At 37.3% G+C, this 15155-nt stretch overlaps 1 protein-coding gene across 2 annotated transcripts in view; it reads left to right on the top strand.

Moving 5' to 3' along the window:
* The window catches only part of SGCZ (sarcoglycan zeta), a 427058-nt gene extending 415867 nt beyond the window's left edge, over positions 1-11191 (top strand). For both annotated transcript variants that reach the window (XM_035004132.1, XM_035004131.1), the window contains 2 exons: positions 3470-3593; positions 10906-11191. In XM_035004132.1, coding sequence (XP_034860023.1) covers positions 3470-3593; positions 10906-11100 — 319 coding nt within the window. In that variant the 3' untranslated portion in view covers positions 11101-11191. The remainder of the gene's footprint in view (positions 1-3469; positions 3594-10905) is intronic.
* Positions 11192-15155: the final 3964 nt, after the last annotated feature.

Below are 15155 nucleotides of genomic sequence, written 5' to 3'. Positions count from 1 at the left end.
ATATTTTATTTATGCATTTCCCTAATTGATAGACACTTGGGATATAACCGGCATGTATTAAGTTTTATATGAAAATGTCAGAGCTTTCCAAAGTGATTATATCATTTTCTGCTAAAAATAAATGAGAATTTCAGTAGCTGCACATCTTCCCCAATATTCAGTGTTAGCATTCTTATTAATCTGAGCCATTCTGGTGGATATTTAGTGGTATTCCATGTCTTTAATTTGCCATTACTTGATGAGTAGTGACATTAATGACTTTTTCATGTGTATATGGAACAACCATATATATTGTTTAGTGAAGTATTTGTTCAACTCTTTTGTCCATATTTTAATTGTGTTTTTGTATTTTTATCTTTGAGCTGGAGGATTATTTACATATCCTGGCACCAGTCCTTTGTAACATCCGTATTTTGTGGATATTGTCTCCCAGTCTATGTATATATTCATTTTATTGATGGATTTTGAAAAGCAGCTTTTCATCTTGAAGACATATAATTTATGTTTTAAAATACTTACTTGTTATTCCTCTTTGTGGTCTAAGAAAGTTTTGCCTACTCCCAAGTCATAAAGATATTTTCCTTTAAAAGCCTTATGTTTTAGAGACACCTGGGTGGTTTTAGAGGATGCCTGGTTAAGCATCTGACTCTTGGTTTGGGCTCAGGTCATAATCTCAGGGTCCTGAGATTGAGCCCTGGGTTGGACTCCGAGCTCAGCAGGGAGTCAGCTGGAGGATTCTGTCCTTCTGCCCCTCCCCACACTTGCACGCGCATGCTCGCACTCTCTCTCTCTAAAATAAATAAATCTTTAAAAAATAATTTAAAAAATAAAAGCCTTATGTTTTAGCTTTTACTCTTGATAACAGTGGGTGGTATAGATTGAAGTTCATTTTGTCCATACAGAGACTCCAGCACTGTTTTTACTTTGCTTTTTCTCATTGGGTCACTTTACTGCCTTTGTCAAAAATCAGATGACGGTACTTGTTAAAGTCTATTTCTAGAGTCTCTATGTTATTCCATTGATGTATTTGTTATTCTTATGCCAGGCCAGCAACTGTCTTCATTATTATAGCTTTGCTTGAAGTGCTCAAAATGCTTAAAGGTTTTGTTTTGAATCTTAGTGTAGTTGAGTCATTTGCTTAGGATTAGGTAACTAATGCAAAGATCTCAGAATATCCAAAACCACCTTAAAAAAGAACAATATTGTACTATATGTTGGCTAATGGAGCATAATAAATAAATAAATGCGAACAAAACATCATTTTCAGTTTAGAGATGTTGAAATTGAGTCTTACTGCTGCTGGCTAATGTTCTTGAACCATCTGTCAGTCTTCATCGCCTCTTTGAATAGTCTATAGCTATGCTGGCGATGGATACCTGAGGTCTAAAATGAAGATGAATATAATAAACATTTTTTGATTAAGTAATTAATAAAGATGAGAATGGAAAAACTCAAAAGCCCATAAAGACTTACCATATTTTAATGCTCTAGTACCAAGTGTCAAACACAGTAGAAATATGATACAAAAACATGAGCACATTTAATATGGATAACTTACTATCAAATATGTGAGTAAGAACCTCAACCCTTATCCCTGGAAACAAACTAAACTATATCAATTATTTGATAAAGTAAGGGTGCTTTTTCTGCCACTTACAAGTTCGCTGAGTTATGTTTGCTTGAATGTCAGATTCATAATCTGTTTTAGAATGGTAATTCATTTTAATTACATACCTGACTTCTGTTTGAATGGTTCATCATATCCAAACTTATATAATTACATTTAATGTTACGGATAATTAACCAATGAAAATAGTAGTGGTCACAGATATACTACTCAAGATGGCATATATTTGGGGATGTATTAGGAGAAATCAATTATAAGATACACAGTTTAATAGAGATGTAGATTCTATGTGCAAAGTGTGAGGATTATGAGTGAAAAAATATAATTATCTTATTTTCAAGTTTTTAAATGCTGTGTGAAACATGATTTTTATTTTTCTAAAAAAAATACAAACATTTCTTTAAAAAAATGTATATATATTCAAAACCTGACCCCTCCAGGGATTTTATAAAGATGTCCCAAGAGGCCCATAGAGATGAAAGTTTCAAAGTTGCTTTGGTGGGTGAAAAAAAAAAATTGAAAATGTCGAATTTACTTCTTCTAAATGCTAGCTCTACTCCTTCAATATCACTTTAAAGTCTTTAAGTTCAACTTCACTACTGAGAGAGAGCTGATCTTCAGAGTTCAAACTATTTGATGTAGTTTTCCCTGCAAAACAGCTCTGGATCTGTTGCTTCAGAGGAAACCAGTTGCTATGGATGATGGTGAATGTGAGATGTGAGCCTGAGGGGACTCTTGTCTTAAAGTTGTGTGGGCAAGAGAACCACACACAATCGCTGCCCCAGAACAGAGTGTTTATCCAAAAAGACCAACTTGGGGATAGTCCCTCTGCTCACACTTATGTGTTTTTTTTGTTTTGTTTTGTTTTTTACAACTAATTTTATTCAAAGAAATGAATCACTCTTTTAAATAAACTATACATCACAAAATTTCTCTTTAGATTGAATCTTTCAGGAGTAATTTGGCAGACTTAAAGCTTTAGTGAAAAATACATGAAATACAGAGTGAATAAAGTGGTTTTTACCACTGTATTCTAGCTTCCATGTTCTGCCTTCTTTTGCCCTTTCCTCTAGTTTTATAATTAAAGATAATTTTGAAACTTCCTCCCAACTAGTTTTTCTGCAGGCACAACTATCTGAAACAGTTGTGGGTTTTTTTCCCCTCATAATTTATGCAGTCAATCTTTAATCATACTTGAGTTGGTGTATCACCCCTCATTTACTTGCTCTCTCTCAGGCTGATGTCATTCATTCTGTGGACATTTTCCTGGGCCAGTAGAGGTCAGCTCTTCCTGTAGGAAGATGTAGGAAAGGGCTTCTTCCTGCATCTTAATTAATTTCTAAAAGTGTAAGAGTAGTTTGAAAATTTTCAGGTCTACAAAATTTTGACTGTGGAATGCTTGAAAGTTCACAATATTAATGATTTTCATTAAACCTCTCTCTTTGCAAGACTCTTTATTGAGGGATGCTAAGTTGGTACAAATGTATTTATTAAAACTCCATCATTCATTTTGAAAATATATAAAAGATTTAAACAAGTAAACTTATCACGACCTACTTTTCATGTGCATTGTGAAAGGAAACAGCATAAGAAACTCTTATCAAATCATTAAACAAATGAGAATAAATAATTGATGTTAGCAAATGAAGAGTTTCATAAAGAGCCAAAAAATAGATAAGGCAATCAAAAATGATTCTAACACTCATTTTGGCTTCTTCTGAAAAGGAAAGGATTTTTATTTATGCCTACCTGTTCGTTTGTTTTAGTTACTAATGTTATCTTTTAGTCCATCATAATTTGTTTTTCTTTTTACTATGAAGGAGTCTTTTGTTTTGCTCTTAGGCTTGAATCCCCCACAAGGTCCTTGATAATGGAAGCTCCTCGAGGGGTCCAGGTGAGTGCTGCTGCAGGAGACTTCAAGGCCACCTGCAGGAAGGAGCTCCATCTGCAGTCTACAGAAGGGGAGGTGAGTTCCCAGGGGTAGAGACTGGCCCTTTACTGCTGAGGGTGCTTCTCAAATTATATTCATATTGCTCCAGGTGACTGATTCATGAGAGAGCTTAAATTATGGAAATATAACACTTCCTGAATATGAAATTTGGTAAATCTGATATTATTTTCTTAAAACAAAGCACCATTTCTTTTCTACGGAAAGATACCCATTCATAAGTCAATTATAAGTGGGACATCTAAATTTCTGTAGTTTCAGAATTGGCAGATAAACAAAATGGATATCAAGATAATATCAAGAATGAAGGCAGTCTTTCTTTTTGGTCTTCCAAAACATTCTTCCAAAAAGTACTTTGGATGTTTGTTTATTTCTGTAGAAATGGTTCCTATATTCTTCTAAAAGAACAATGAAACAAAAGTTATTTTACTATTTAGCCCAATTGTTATTCCCTAGATAAGGGGATAGATACATGCTAACATTTTTCTCCCATGTTACTTTATTTCCTCCAAGAATCTCCTGTCAGTCTGCTGTCCTTCCTTTAAAGATGATTCCCTTTCCCTCACTGCTGTAAAGAACCCTTTGTCTTCCGTCTGCCAGGCTGGCACTGGAATGCCCTAGGCACACATTCATTCCATGTACCTTGTTACATACATTGTGATTGGTGTGCCAGCAGAATGACAATTTCGTCAGTTCTGGAAATTTCTCAGCGTTGCTTCTTTTCCTATTACCGCTCCCCATTTCCTCTATGGCCCTTTTCAGAAACTCAGAAGAAATAAATGTAGGGGGGGAAATCGGAGGGAGACATGAATCCTGAGAGACTATGGACTCTGAGAAACAAACTGAGGGTTTTAGAGGGGAGGGGGTGGGGGGATGGGCTAGCCTGGTGATGGGTATTAAAGAGGGCACATACTGCATGGAGCACTGGGTGTTATATGAAAACAATGAATCGTGGGAACACTACATCAAAAACTAATGATGTATTGTATGGTGACTAACATAATAAAATAAAATTTAAAAAAAAAAGAAACACAGTGTTTCTTCCATTCCCTTACCCTCCAGATCTCTTAGCCTCTCCTCCTGAGTTTCTATTTCTCTGTCTCCCTGTGCCTCACTCTGTTTAGTTACTCAGATCTATATGCCCAGGTTCCTTTTTGGTCTCTAATCACTTATTAAATGCCTCCATTGAGCATTTAATTTTAATAATTAGGAGTATCCCCTGCCTCCCTGCTCAGCGGGGAGTCTGCTTGTCCCTCTCCCTCTGCCCACCCCCGACCCCCACTCATGCTCTCTCTCTCTCCTCTCAAATAAAATCTCCAAAAAAAATAAAATAATTTTAATAATTATGTTGTTCATTTTTAGGATTCTCATTTATTATTTTTTTCAAATCTGCCTGGACATCTTGGTAGTCGTTCTTTTGCATGCTTGTTTTTAATTCTATTTTAATTATTTCAAATCCTTATACACAGTATATATTGTGTATATTTTTGCTACAATTCCCGAAGTCCTTGAAAGTCTAAATCCATTGTGTTCCTGTTTCTACCAATTAAGCCCCTTAGTATTTTCTTCCTTCTCATGCTTATTTTATTATGAGCTTATGAAGGTCAAGTTGAGAAGATAAAGAATGGAAGAATAACTTGAGAAAGATGCTCTGGAACATTTTATTCCTCTTCAGATGTAAAGATGAAGGCGGAAATCAATAGAATTGAAGGAGGACGTTCCTTCCTTACCTTTATGTCATTATTTCAGTTGTTGACTCAGGATGAATTTTAATTGGATATTTTGCTTCTTTTTTATAAACAAACTTACTGGCAGGACTATATTAACATCTTAATATATATTACAACTTAAATGATATAGAACTACACTTCATAATATTTTAAAAGGTTATCCATATTACCTTTCAAGATTTCTTTCTGCTACAATTACAGAATACAATACTTTGTCTACCACAGCAAGATGGAAATCTTTCTTAAATATCTTGCATCCTTTTTAAAGAGTTGCTTTTATCGTGCTAATCATTTCATTCAAATTATTCATAATAAATCATCTCATAATAAATATTGGTGGTTATTAATCTCTGTTCTGTTCCTATTTATGCACCACTTATGTTCTTTTATTCAGTATATCAGCAGAATGAATCCTTGGATTCAATTACAGGTTAGCATTTAATTGTGAATTGAATATTATGCTATAAATAAATCATAGCCAGAGATTTTCAGCTGTGGTCATTTTTTTATATTAATAACACAAAGACACAGAAAAGCACAGCACTTTATAATAGAATAAAATAACACGTAATTTTCCTAGGAAAAAGTGTGAAATGATATGAAATCTTTCTCTTGGCTTCACTAACTTTGCCACAGAAAAGGCATGCTGATCATTTACTAAACAAAATTGAAAGATGTAAAGTCCCTCCCTTAGACTGTTTTTAAAGTAGTTAGAATCAGAACAAACGTGGTATTGAGGTAACAAAGTAACAGACAAAATGTATAAGAATGAAATTACACTTCTGCACTGATGAAGATTGTCATTTCAGACATAATGTTGCAAGGAATTTCAAACACGGCTCTAAAGACAACCTGAATCATAATATAGATGGAACTTGGGGAAAAAAAAGTGTTATAATAGCACATGAGAGGCAATAATGCAGTAACATGTATGTTACAAGATCACAGAGAAAGAGGAAAACAATTTTTATTTTGCAAATCCCTTGAGATTTGCTATCACAGTGATAGGCCTGATTTCAAAGGGTAAGAAAGGCATAAATGAATTCTTGGTGCAGAGAAGACAGTGGGCCATGACTTAAATGCTCAGGCGTGTGATTCGGAGTACCAGGAAGAGTTTCAGAACCAATCGATTCTATGGGTTATAGGGCAATATAGAATAGAAATATCACTTTTAGAATTTGGAAGGTGAACAGTATCACAATAACTGTCTTAGCAGAACAGAAAGAGATATGAGCAAGCCTATCACTTACCAGACTCGGTTCCTTGGACCCAGCAATGGTAGAGACGAGGCTGGACCCCAAATGTAAAAGCACAGGCAAGGCTTTCTTGGGGCTTATGCCCCAGCACCAGGGGGCAGCACAAAGGAAAGAATCCTCAGGCTGACTCTCCAAGGAGAGGTCAGATGGAATACTTTAAAGGAACTTAGGTGGGAAAAGGGTGACATGAAGCAGGTAGAGGTGGGGATTTACTAGCAGTTAATGGTCCTGCTTCTTCATGCGTGGTGTGTCTAATGAACATGCTAACTCTCCACCCCTGGGCATGATTTTTAGTATTATAATGAGGGGAAAAGTCCGTGAAAGTGCAGTACTGGGGTCCGTCTTGGTGCAGACTGGTTTGCCCTGGACTGGGCTTGCTCCTTAGCTGGTGCTTTGCTCCTCAAGAAAAGCGATGATGGCCAGCAGGCAGGGGATTTTCCAGGTGCACAGGGGCTTGTTCCCAAGGTCCCCGAATGTCTCACGTCTATGCTGCAGAAACCTGGCAAAGCCATGCTGGAAAGAATCAATATGCAACACCTCTTTTTACCTCATGATTTATTTTTCTATCTCAAGCCAAGAAAACATCCTTTTCTTTTTAAAGGCCCCATTCATTTAAATGTTATTAATAAAATATACTTCCCTTATATGGCTGAGTGTATGGTATGTATCTTGGAAGCTTACGGAATTAAGTACTGTCCTATAGCTACGTGTTGTCGCGAGTAGCCCCAGAGTGGAGAGCAGAGCTGGAGGGCGATGCTGGGGCCCCACACCTGCTTCAAATAAGGCCCAAGTCCTTCAAGGATAATTCTGTTGATGAGGCTCCCACAGCTGTGCTTGCTTTACACACGAGCCACCTGCTCGCCTTGCCTGTACAAAACCTGCCCCTCTCCTCAGCTCTTCATGAGAGCTACCCACATGCAGAGAAGACCAGTTGCATAACTATAAAAGCCGCCGGGGTGGCATTATGTCAGCAAGCCGCTCCAAAGCCCCTGGGCTAACCAGTAACAGTCATTGCTGGGCTGCCTAGTTAAGTGAACCGTTCCCAGTAGCCTACATTCATTTGATTCATCCCACGTGAGCATCCTCGCCACTTACCATTTGCACACTTTATCGTCTATGTCTCAAGGTTTCTTGGATGAAACACCAGCTCCTGATATTTCCTCAGCGTGAACGCATCTCCAAACATGCAGACCTAAAGCCCGCTGTCCCAGAGCTTGCCCCATAATATTTTTGGCATTTATGAAGTCTGGGATTTCTGCTCTCTGCAAACATGCTAGCTCCTAAAAAGAAGTGAGGGGGGCGCCTGGGTGGCTCAGGCAGTTAAGCCACTTTGGCTCAGGTCATGATCTCAGGGACCTGAGATAGAGCCCTGCCAAGAGTCTCCCTGCTTAGTGGGGAATCTGCTTGTCCCTCTGCTTCTGCCCCTCCACCCTGCTCCTCCTCTCTCTGTCTCTCTCAAATAAATAGAATCTATAAAAACAAACAAACAAAAAAGAAGTGAGGGACAGTGGGTGAGCTGTGAGAGAGTCCCTCTCTCTCTCTTGCTCTCTCTCTCTCTTTTTTTTTAATTTTATCCATTCACAAGAGATAGAACATGAGCAGGGGCGGGGGAGAGAGAGAAGCGGGCTTCCCGCTGAGCAGGGAGGCCGATGCAGAGCTCTCCATCCCAGGACCCTGGGATCATGACCTGAGCCAAAGGCAGACGCTTAACTGACTGAGCCACCCAGGTGCCCTGAGAGTTCCTCTCTTAAACTCAACCAGTAGAGCAGTTATTCATCCCTCTGTTCCTATGGAGAAGTGTAAGAGCCCAGAGCGTGTAATGATTGGTGTTACTCTCACTGACGTCCCTCAACAAGGAGATACAGAGCCAGGAGAAATGACACCCAGCCTCTATACCCCAAAATATGTCATCATTTCCTTTTGCTTACTTTTGTATGCTTTCAATTTTCCTGTTGAAAATTTCCTATTCCTAAAAAATAAGTCTCCTTAAAAAATAAGAACAGAAGCACTTTCTTTCCCTTTGCTTTCCTGTCACTTAACCCAGAAGTAATAATGGAGTGATAAATTTTAACATTTGACACCTACAAACAAAATTTTAATCACACTTTCTTAACTTTGAATATTATTGATAAATTCAATCATCCATTTACTTTATAATCTATTCATGTATTCAACAACCATTTGCATTATGAGGAAGCTGTATTTGCAGGGTTAAACACTGTGAAGTTATAAAAAATATTTCAGTATGATTCCACCTTCAAGGAAGATATAATTTACTTGAGAAAGGAAGATATAAATAGGACTGTAAAATAACATCAAATGATGAGCAAGATAAGATAATAATAATAAGTTTCTGTGGGAGAACCAATAAGAAGAGTCTTTCCATCTTGGAACATCGGGGAAAACTCCTGGAGGGTGAAGTGGGTGAACTGGGCTCTGCTGGAGGGGGACATTTGTGCCCTAGAGGGGAGAGACATGTCCGTGGTGAAGGAAGAACATTGTTTCACGCAACATGCACTTGTACAATTTTATGCACTGTTCTGTGACCCAAAGATAGCTGTAGGTCTTACTTGCAAGGGGGAGAAACAAACAATAAATGAAGGAATACATACTTAATACAATGTTAGGAAAGGATTGGTACTATAGAGAAAAATAAAGCCATCAAAGAGAGACTAATGGATTAGTGTTATTTTCATAGAGTGGTTAAGAAAACCCTTTTTTAGAAGGTGACCTTTTTGCAGGGATCTGAAACATCTAAATTAATCTAAAACATACATGTGTATGGCATATGCATTATTTTTCTCTCTTATCTGCAGCATTCAATAGATTCCTATGTTTCAAAATTTTTAAAAAAAGTTTACTATTAAAAATAATAACAAATATAGAAAAGGCAAAAAGAGATCTCCCTCCTACCCTTGTTTTCTAACCACCCACTTGTAAATGTCTGGAGAAAAAAAGTATTTCAGGCTAAAGAAATAGGAAGTGAAAAAACCCAGAGGCCAGAGTTCTTCAGATATCTTTGAGAAAATGCTGGAGCAAAGAGAAGAATGCTAGGAAATGATGTTAGAGAGATCATGGAGGGCTTGTGGGCCATGGGAAGGAATCCGATTCATTGTAAGTGTGGTGGGAGGCTGGCTGTCAGGGAATTTTGAGCACTGGGGTGATCTGATCTGATCTGTGTTTCTTAGAAATTCACTAAGCAGTATATAAAACAGGCTATAAGAGGACAAGAAGGGCAGCTGGTGGGCTAGTCCGGGAGCTAAGGTAGGAGTCCCAGTGAGAAACGAATAGGACTTGGATGAGGGCAAATATGTAGAAAAAATGGAGTAATCTTGGATTCTCCTGTCAAGTTAGGCAGTAATTAGCCACATAACAATAGAAGAAAGAAATAGCTAGAGAAAGTTGTTTCTTTGTTCATTCAGATTCATGATTCAGTTTTTCTTTCTTTGAAACTTTTCTCTTGCATGTCAGTTCTCTTGCATGTCAGAACCATATGATCACCGTCCCTAAAAGTGTTAAGTCCATGTTTGGAATAAGTGAAGTAATTTTGCAAATTAGAAAATTTAGCAAAGTAAGTGTAGCGTACAAGTAATACGTTTCACAGAGACTTCAAACCTGATTATAGCTAATAATTGTTGTTAATGGTGCAAATTATCTACATGGTGTATGTATCCTTTAGACTGTCAACATGATTTTATGACTGTTTTTAAAAATTAGGTCATTGAGGGGCGCCTGGGTGGCTCAGTTGGTTGAACGACTGACTGCCTTCGGCTCAGGTCATGATCCTGGAGTCCCAGGATCGAGTTCCACATCGGGCTCCCTGCTCAGCAGGGAGTCTGCCTCTCTCTCTGACCCTCCCCCCTCTCATGCTCTCTATCTCATTCTCTCTCTCAAATAAATAAATAAAATCTTTAAAAAAAAATTAGGTCATTGAGTAACTTTCTTTTTGTAAGTTGCCCATCCCTTCAGTAATGTCCTTTCCATGAGCATCCTGATTTCTTTGTATATTCTTTAGAGGAGGCATGATTAAGAAGTTAAATGGAGAGACTCTCAAACTCATTAATTTTCTGTGGTGTTTGAATAAGTGGGTTGGCCCCTTAAGCAGATTGTGCAATATTGCTTTTCAGACCGAGGGCTTTCTGTCAGAATGCACCATGTCTCGAAAGAGAAGATAGCTGCCAGGCTTCTGGGCTGCAGCGTAGGAATGTAATTTGTTTGTTCAACAAAGCATGGCAGCTAAACCAATAGAATCGTTGTTTAGTCTTTCTTATTAGACCATGTTGTAAAGCTCGGAGGAATGTCGAATGCTAAAATGCATTACAATGCACTTTCTTTCCCCCCTAGATATTTTTGAATGCAGATAAAATCCGGCTGGGGAGTCTACCGACCGGCTCTTTCTCATCGTCTTCACCCAGCTCCTCAAGGCCCCGGCAGACCGTGTACGAATTGTGTGTCTGCCCCAATGGCAAACTGTACCTTTCTCCAGCGGGGGTAAGCTCCACTTGCCAGTCCAGTAGCAACATCTGCTTGTGGAGCTGAAGTGACTGATTTCTCCTCACACCAGAATAGCCTTTTGTTCCCGTCCGTCTGCTTCACAGTCCCGCTCGGTTTCCCTTGTGATCAGTCCAGAGCTTCTTCAAATGGTCCACAGAGCAACTTCTTCCGATGCACGCGGGGGTTCGCTGCCACCTTCTCTCGTGATTGACTGTACTGCTCAACGCAGAGAGTGTGGGTGACGGGACAGTGGACAAATCACCTTCAGCGGGAACGCTGGATCATAACTTTTGCTCAGAAGGGAGAAAAACATAGGTGCCTTTGCTACATGAAGTGAAGCACACAGTTTTAGATTCTTGCAGGACCGGATATGAACTGCACATACATACATTAATCACATAGATGAAATTCCCAGTATCCAATGGCAAGATGAGATGGTTAACCCTGTCAGAAAACTAATTCTACAGTCCGAAAGCACAATTTTCCAATCATCTTTTTGGATGTAAACTTTTATCCCCGAATTTTAAAATTTTCAAGCATTAGATAATGCTTGCTTTACTGAAAATTAAATTCAATACATGGTTTTTAACAAAATGAAACAAAACAAGACAGAATCCCACCCTGAGTTTTATTGGTTTCTTTGAATTCAATGTGTTGTTACTCTTTGTCTACTAAGTCTAGACTTTTGTACGTTAGGTAATTTTGAAAGCACTCAGCAATATAATCTTTACAGAATTAACAAAATGCCATTATCCTGTCATTTGTCAGATCTGAATGGCCTTATATAGTATTTACTTGGCTTTTGCATGTGACGTATTTGCTTTTAACGAAACATCTAATTTATTGCAATATAAGATAGTATTAAGAGGGGCATACTGTTGGTGTAGAATCCATAGATTTTTTTTTTTAATTCACATGCTATCGTTTCCATGAGGTTCTCATAGTACAACTTTTTGTTTGCTCCATTCACTTTATATTTGACTCTGACTGCTAAAATTCAAACATATCCACTAAATAAATAAATTACTAATGTGATGCATTATGCCGAGAATGGATTCACTTTCCATTGGAATATACTCTTCAGAATTATATCTATGTATTTTTTTTTACTGAAGGTTAAGATTTAAGGACGGTAGAAAGTAAATTACAAATCCCTGCTTACAGACTAAAAAACATAAATGTTAACAAACATGTTGAAAATGTGTTTGCTCCATTAGATTCCTATTTTCAGGAATTTGGTCATATTTCCTTTCAGCTCTTAATACTTAGTTACCTTGATTAGACTGTTAAGCTACCCAGCTACCCTGGCATCAGAAATCATAGCTCCTTCCATTCTCCACTGCTTATTTTTGTAAACTAGCACTAATAAATAACTCCAGAATAATGTAGCTTCGTTTATCACAACACTACTTAACTTGAATTCTTAAAACTTACAGAATCCAAGAATGTAAAATTGTATTAAGTATTTCCTATTATGGGAAGATGACTTGATTACTCTAAGGTAAGTCCTTAATTTTCACATGGCAGTCAAGCTTACTTTCCCCCATGTACACTGTTGCAGGTGTATGGAAGCTTCATTTGGGGGGCCCATGAGCATAGAACCTTTGAAATTCAGGCCTCTACAGCATAGAGCAAAGTGGGAGATGGGAACTTGTTGGAGTAATTTGTCGAAAGTAGGAAAATTAGATAATGCAAGGAACAAAGTGAACCATGGCCAGAATTATCTTGTTTGGATAACCTAACACACTGAATGCTTGAAAAAGCTCTGTTTTACTAAAATGCATTCTGCACTCACCAAAAAGTCAGAAAGCTAGTGCAGTTTTATCACTTTTAAAATAGAACTTGACTTGTGTTTGGGGGTTATTATAGAAAACTTAAATCACTATTGGAGTAAGAATTGAGATATGCAATTGCTTAAAACATCATATCACAACATAAGTGTTCAATTTATTTAAGTTGGAACATTAGAATTGAATATGAGAAATTCTCACATTGGTTTAAGCAAAGTACACAAAGTATAACACAAGAAATTTTGAGAAATTATGGGTGCTAATCACTGTGTTATGGGCCTTTTAGGAAAACACTGTGAATTAATCTGAGACCTATTCAAGTTCTAAACATCCCTAAATTAAAACAATTAGAAAGTTTTTTTTTTTAGTCAAACAGGAACAATTCTTTTGATTAGTAATTAGCACCGTTTCTAATCTCCGCTCTGTCTTCTAATCAACAAGCTGATTTAGGCAGTCTGGGAATATCTCCAGACTCCAGTTTACTCAACTATACAACAAAAGTATAGAGTCAACTGATCTCTTGAGAATCCTTCCAACTCTAACATGTTCTAATTCCAAGAGCAAATATTATAGGCGGTGGAAGGGTCCACTAAATTTTAAATTATACATCGTAAGAGGAGAAAAGTGGAGAGAGAGTAAGGAGACAAACAGTATAAAATCCAATTCTGGTGAGGGGCTGTCAATTTTGATTTCAAATATGTTCTGAAATATTACAGACACAATTTGGAAGACATATGTTAAGAGATTTAGACTATGTCTACATGATGTAAAAATATCTTTGATTTAGTAGAAAAAAATAGTGAAACAAGTGGCTTTGCTATCCAACACTGGGCAGTTGGTTTAAATTACTTGGCTGGCTATTTTAGATTCCTTAGAATCTAAGTATAGATTCAGCCTCGGAATTGGGGCCTCTGTTGAAGGCATGGAAGATTGCCCCTAAAAGTCCTTCATTTCCTCATAAACGAAGGCTCGGTTCTCTCCTGATACAGAGTTCCCCTAATTGTAGACTACGAAACAGATTCATCATCTGTTTCTCCAGTAGTATTTTTCTGTTACAACCTATATAAATACCGTGCAGTTTACTCAGATGCAAATTTCATCTTTCCTAATTTAACTTAAAAGAAATAATTCCTTTCAGGTGTAATACATGGACCTTAAACTTTGTATGCAGTTCAGCTGGAGAAGGCAGGAAGGGGAAAAAGGAGAAAGTCAGGCAAACCCACAGGCAGGAAGGACAAAAGGAAGGAAAGGGATTGACCATATTCCTAGCATTTACATTTTTAGCTAGGAATGAATAAACTGAAAGTATTTGAGTTCTGTTTCTGGGAGTCAAAGGAGAGAAGTAATTATCCCTTAATTCTTTTAGAATACTTAAGTGAGACACTCTCAAAAAAATATACTTCCAAATTTCCTGTTTCTTTCATTCAACATCTCCAAAATTTCTACCTGGTATTTCTTGGTCCTTTTTTTTTTTTTTTCCTTATTTTATTAGGAACCACAAGATCTCTAGTTTAGTACATAGTTATTTATTGAAGGGTTCAAGATAACTTTGATATTAATCAGGAAATCTTAGATTTCAGGACCCCAAACCTCTGAAAATGGATCCTGGAGTTTCATTTCTAGTTCTGCGCCTACCTATTTGACCTTAAGAAATGTACTTCTTTATCTTGACCACAGTTTACTTACCTGTGAGAGGGGTACAGCAAACGAGGAGTTTCCTTCGGTTACTTTCATCTCTAAAATTTCACTGATTCACTTAAGAAGAGACTCAGCTATCTTGAGTTCAGTAGCTTAGTCTGGACTAGCATTACTGATCTCCCTATACCTTAACATGTTTCTTGTTGAAATGTTGAAATGCAAATCTTTCTAGCATCCCGCTCCTTACTCCTTTTTTCTATATTCTTTCTTGTTCTTACCATGTGAACATTAATGTCCCCTTCATAAATAATAGGTCACTGACAGGCTTCAGGAATATGGTTCACATTTAAAAAAGAAAAGGATATATTTGGGTCTTATTAAAAAGAACTATTTAGGAAATTAATAGAAATATTTACCAAATATTAATACTCTGTTGATCGTTCTGTTACTATTTATCGCCATCAAACTAAAAAGCTCTGGTCTTCTGAAGAAAAGGTAATTTGATCACAAAGGTCAGTTGCTGACTTTTTATAAGATGCTATACCATTCAAACTTCCTGCATATTCTGCCATCTGAATTTCTCCATTGGACAGTGCCTCATTTTATAAAACTGGCATTTGATACAATAAAACTCCTAATGAATTGTGTCATTGCAAACATGGTACCTCCATA

Source organism: Mirounga leonina, unplaced genomic scaffold (genome assembly GCF_011800145.1).
Source record: "Mirounga leonina isolate KUSES-001 unplaced genomic scaffold, KU_Mleo_1.0 Mir_128, whole genome shotgun sequence".
NCBI classification, from domain to species: Eukaryota; Metazoa; Chordata; class Mammalia; order Carnivora; family Phocidae; genus Mirounga; species Mirounga leonina.
This window is presented reverse-complemented; position numbering and strand designations above follow the sequence as displayed.